Source organism: Acomys russatus, chromosome 19 (assembly GCF_903995435.1).
Source record: "Acomys russatus chromosome 19, mAcoRus1.1, whole genome shotgun sequence".
Taxonomy (NCBI): Eukaryota; Metazoa; Chordata; class Mammalia; order Rodentia; family Muridae; genus Acomys; species Acomys russatus.
Window position 1 is genome coordinate 12923849 of NC_067155.1, and position 6000 is coordinate 12929848.

General features: G+C 40.0%; 1 protein-coding gene across 1 annotated transcript in view; it reads left to right on the forward strand.

The window, feature by feature from the left end:
- The window catches only part of LOC127203205 (pregnancy-specific glycoprotein 22-like), a 38981-nt gene extending 36674 nt beyond the window's left edge, over positions 1–2307 (forward strand). Inside the window, exons 5-6 of the mRNA XM_051162000.1 lie at positions 664–1020; positions 2024–2307. Of these exons, the coding sequence (XP_051017957.1) occupies positions 664–1020; positions 2024–2307 (641 nt within the window). The remainder of the gene's footprint in view (positions 1–663; positions 1021–2023) is intronic.
- The last annotated feature ends 3693 nt before the right edge of the window (positions 2308–6000 follow it).

Sequence of the window (6000 nt, forward strand, 5' to 3'; positions counted from 1 at the left end):
CTCAAGACCATGAACTCAAGAACTTCTTACAGTGGGCTAGACCCTTCCTTATTAATCTCTAATTTTAAAAATATGCTACATTCTTTCCCACAGGCCAATTTGATAGTGGGATTTTAGTATGAATCTCTAACTTTCCAAAAGACTCTACTTTGTGTCAAGTTGACATAAAACTAGTCATCCTAGTGTCCAAGCTTTCTTCAAGACCTGATCCTGTGAAAAAGATCAGATTTCTCCTGGCCTTCACCCATCCTCAGTCCTTGGAGAGCAGGCCAAAGCACCAAGCTTATGAATAGGTAAAATCAGAGGTTGGATGAAGCCATACTGCAAACTGGAAGCTAAAATCCAGAAAATGAAGTTCTTGGGTCTCTAGAGTTCAGGGAAGGCATCATCTCAAAGAGTACCATGCATGCAGGTGTAAAGTGCCTGATAGAGGGCAAAGAGGGGACAACCATGGAGACAAAGAGAGTTCTTTGCAGAGGAATGGACACATTCAGAGACACTGAGGAAATTGAGGTCATGTTGCAGACTTCCAGCAAATAGGATAGAGACACCCACACCTATGTCTCTAGGATCAGTGAGCAATCATTCTGTTTGGCATAAAGGTCACAAGCTTCCCAGTAATCAAATGTTCCCCAATTAATGTCTTTTCTTTTTCTACTACAGCCTCCTTTTCTACTTCCTGTAACCCTCTCAGCTCTGCTCGAGTCATGATCAAACAAGTGCCTCGGACTCCTGTGATAGGGGAAACCATTATGTTCATTGTGCAGAATGCGCCAGATCTTCAAGCATATTCTTGGTACAAATCAGGAAATAGGGCAGAGATATTCAAAATCGCAGACTACAGCAAAACCACGAATTCTATCAGCTGGGGTCCTGCACAAAGCACAAGAGAAAGGTTGTTTAATGATGGATCCATGCTGCTTCAGGACATCACTGAGAAGGATGCAGGATTCTACACACTACAAACATTAAGCCGAGATCTCAAAATTGAAGTAACACATGTGCAACTCCATGTATATAGTAAGTGACTATGATATCCAGCTGATGGGTGTGGCTTTTCCTACTTCATACACTGCAATGTCTGGAATGAAATGAACTTGCTCCTTTCCCCACTGAAATGTGCTCCTTACTGGGGTTTGTGCACTTACTGAGGGTCACACACTGGATAGACAAACTGCAATAGATCAGAATCCATCACCTGTCTCTGCCTTCAGAGACAATAATGTGTGTGGTATAACTCAACAGAATCAATTCAGGGTCACAACTGATACCTGTGACTTTCACCATGCACATGGTTCCAAGACAGCTTCTTTGTAAATAAGTCAGGCAGTGCTTGAAGAAGCCATAGAGTCCTCACAATGAGCATCAGATAGCCATGGTTCCAAATCTCTGTTTCTGGCTTGAACACTATTTCGTTTGATTTCATGTTAGAACTGACAGGAAAAATGTGCTCACTGACTGTACAAGTACCTCAAAGTGTGGACCCAGTTGTCTACTGCCATGAAAGCTGTGGTTAAATAGACCAACTTGGCATCTCCTTCTTCTGAGTCTCATTAGACAGGTCCCCAGACCACCAGTCAATTATTCTGAGGCATTTATATGCCTTCTTGGGAAGGGAGTGTTCCCAAGTGGACAAACAGTAGAGAGAGTTACTTGATACTTCTCCTTGTCCTCAAGGGTACATCCTAAGGAATTATCTTCTTCAGGCAAATAGTAAAATATGATGCTGAGATGTGCAGCTCTCCACCCTGAAGTTCAAACAACTGCTCATAACTAAGTTTAACTCACTAACATTGTAATGATGTCACATCATGTTCCTAGTATACAGAGACTGAGGCACAGTAAAATAATGGCTGAGTCAAGGTAACACAGCTCATCCAAGGCAGATCAAAACCACAATCTATGATATAGTCACAGTTCCAAATTAACCTCTTCAGAGGCTTCATAAGGTGTGACATACAACGGTGTTTGGTGAGCTCTCTGAAAGACTAATGTCATCTGGCCCTCTCCTGTTTCTTTGCAGCACCTGTGACAACTCCTTTTGTAAGAGTCACCCACACTGTAGTCACAGTACATGGCTCTGTGGTCTTCACATGCTTTACACCTGACACTGGGATCTCCATCCGTTGGATCTTCAATAACCAGACCCTGCAGCTCAAAGAGAGGATGACGCTGTCCCCTACAAAGTGCAGCCTCACCATAGATACTGTCAGTCTGAATGATGCTGGAGAGTATCAGTGTGAGACCTCCAATCCAGTCAGTACAAAGACCAGTCATGGAATCAGACTGGATGTGATAGGATATTGAATTTTCTCCTTTCATTCTACAGCAGAATGGTACGATTTTTATTGATGAAGTACAAAATAAAGGAAGGTTATATGATAAAAATTGTCAGTAGCAACTCAATTACAGCCAGCATGTTGACTCGTGCCTGTAATCCTGACAAAACCATGTGTAGAAGTGTTCACTGTGAAGTTTGATTTCTTAAGGAAAATAAAAACATCAACATAGTAAGTGCAGTTGCATAGAGCTGTTTAAGAACTTAAGTTGTGGATCAAATATATCCCCAACCCTTAGAATTCATGAAAACTAATGTCAAGAGCTTCAAACTTCTAAATGCTGTGTGTTCCCTATTAAAATGCTGCAGTGTTTGCATATAGATAAACATGTCTCATATGCTCCAATATTTTCACATAACACCAATGCTATCTAGATAACAGCCATCCACATACAGTGGGGAAGAGTGACAGGAGAAGAAACTGCCCACGGTTCGCTGTGCACATAACTGGTTATGAAACAATTTTGAGGTGCAGTTTGTTTTAAGTAGAGATGTAAAATCCATGACACATGGATGGACTGGGTTCTTTCTTTCTTGGGACTCATATTCACAATGCATCCTCACACAATTTTTCCAGTTTATCCATATTTTTGAGATATATATATATATATATATATATATATATATATATATATATAGGAATTCTTCTTTTAGCTATTATGAGATACAGCTGAGTAACATGGCACACATTCATATTGTCATGTGATCATCAGCATTTCTTATTTCCAAACATTTGTATAGCCACATCTATTTCTGACTCTATGCATGTGACAAAACTGGAAACCTAATGGTCTGTGGTCAATTTTAGTTTCCAAATGTACAGCTCAGATGGATGCTTTTGATCACAAGTTCCAGAAACATCTGTAGAATCTCTAGGGTTTTCTTAAAAGAAGTTTATGTCATATGAGGACATATTGTGCACCCAAATGATTCTCCGTCTTTTATTTCTGATTTTAGTAATTGTTCTTTATAGGACTTCCCAGGAAATACTGAACATAAGTGACCACAACAGCAACCTGTGTCTCTCTGGGTTTGAGCAAAAGTTGTCAGTGTTCCCATTGAGTACAGAGTTGGCTATGAGTTTCCATAGACAGCCCAACTACAAAGCATAGCACTCAATCCGTTGTTTCTTGTTTTCATCGTTAAATATGTTCAATTTTTCAAATGTCGCTATTGAATTAGTCTTACAAACTATTCATGGTATCAGTTTTGTGTTTCTTCATACTTTCACCTTTCATGGTTCTGGGATTCTGATAATTTTTCTTCTTCATCCAGGTCACCCCACAGTTAGCATGCTATTGAGTGCTCATGGAATTCTGAGTATTCTGAAGAATGGACTATAGGTCCTCAAATATAACTTCTTATATTAATGTCAATTTTTTTTAAAAAACAAAGTTATTCTAATTGAAGATCATCAATAATGCTAACTGCCTTGAAAACACAACTTTTGATCAGTTGATTTTCTCTATTGTTATGATATATATGTATCATATTGCCTGTGGGAAATAAAAAACGACCATGAAGGAATGATGGACTACTGCTTGTTCTCAATGATTTGCTCAGTTACCTTTTTCTTGCATCATCCAAGACCACCTCTCTAGGAATGGTACCAGCCACAGTGGGCGGGGTTCTCAGTCAAGGAAAAATGATACTTAAACATACCCACATATCAAGTGATAGAGGAGGAAATTCCTTATGGTTCTACAGGTATCACTAGCTTCTGTCAAGTGACAGAAACTAGCTAGCACACTTGTTAAACACATCTGTTCTGTCAGGCCCATTTCAGAATGTTCTTGCCCCTAGTTCCTATATGTCATCACATCACCAGTATCCATCTGAACCACAAGAAGAATCTCTACAAGTTCCAAGTATATTAGAAATGGACATTAAACTCCAGGGACAAATATGTGGCTCCACTGTAAATCCTACCTGTACCTTTAACATTTTGAGTTCATTCCTTGCTTCATGCTTCATTCTTATGAGATCAGTGGTTCATGTCAGTCATGATAACACTCCTCATTTGAGTAGCTTATGCTGTGGTATATCATGACCACTGAGCCGAAATACAAGCCTATTTGTGGTCTCCTGGGTAAAGCTTTTGTTCACATATTGAGCTCTGAGGTGAGGCTGAGTGACTTCTGAGAGAAGTACATTTAAAATTGCCATCACGACCTGTGTGCAAAATAGCCAAAGACAGAAAAGCCTTGGAAAGACCCAGATCATGCTGAGTAGTGGATTTCAGTGCATCTGGAGGGACATTGCACTTTGAGCTGCATGGCCATTCTAGGTATGCTAACAATTAAGGTCTGCAACACATTTCATACACAACAAAGTCTGTGGTTTTCTTTACCAAACAGGAGGCTGCACAATCAATGAGTGATCAGATCCTCATGAATCTCCTTGTGATTTGCATCCTCCTCATTGATTTTTTTCCTCAGAGTCCTGTTGGCACAGAGATGAGAAGCCAACATAAGTGGAAATAGGACCTTGCCAGGGTCAGGGGCATATGTTTTAAAAAAGGAATAAAAAAAACATTAAACTAAAAAGTCTCACACAGGGAAATGTCTTAATTATTATCTGCATAGCACTTTAAACCCCTACCCAGATCTAGCCAATGGTCAGAACATTCTCAACAGTTGAGTGGAGAGTGGGATATGACTTTCACACGTCACATTTGACCATGTCCCCTGGAGGGGGAGACCTGGTGGCACTCAGAGGAAGGACAGCAGGTTACCGAGAAGAGACTTGATACCCTATGAGCATATACAGGGGGAGGTAATCCCCCTCAGGAACAGTCATAGGAAAGGGGAATAAGGGAGAAAGAGGAGGGAGGGAAGAATGGGAGGACACAAGGGATGGGATAACCATTGAGATGTAACAAGAATAAATTAATAATAAAAATTTTTTAAAAAGAAAAAAAATAAAAATAAAAAATGAAAAAGGAATAAAAAAAAGAATATTAAACTAAAAAGTCTCACACAGGGAAATGTCTTAATTATTATCTGCATAGCACTGGTAAACACAATCAAAAGTAACAACCCCATACCATAGGAAGGTGAGGACTTGGTAACATGAAAACATGAAACTGACTCTCATGATATAGCCTCCTCTGTGGTGGGTAACTGGTCAGAACCCCTCATAGGTGTCATTAAAAATCTGTCTGAGAGCAACAGAAATCACACTTAAATCAATGTCATGAGGCCTCACACATAAATGTGGAATCTGGACCCCAGGGATGGCAAAACAACATGACCCACTCAATCCCAAGGTTACCTGGAAATTACTCGTACTTCGTCGTGGCCAGAGACAGACTATTCAGTTCCTTATGGTTTCATGTCACGGACCCACCTATATAAACACCTAGATTGGCCATTTCCTCCTGTACTAGAAAACACATACAGAAGCCAACCCAGCCGGATGCCTAGAATTTTATGGTGTGACATCTGCTGTATGGAGAAACTCATGGTTAACACATGTGATGAAAAAATAAGTCATCTCAAACACAGGTTCAGCTCATATATGTAAGTTTAGTTGGGTGGGAGTGTTCAGTATGTTTGATGTGTTGGTGTTGAAATCCAGGATATTGTGATTGGTGCACCAGTACCTCAGACTTCACTACATTCCTGTTCTTGATTGAGTGGTACTTAATGTAGGCTGACATA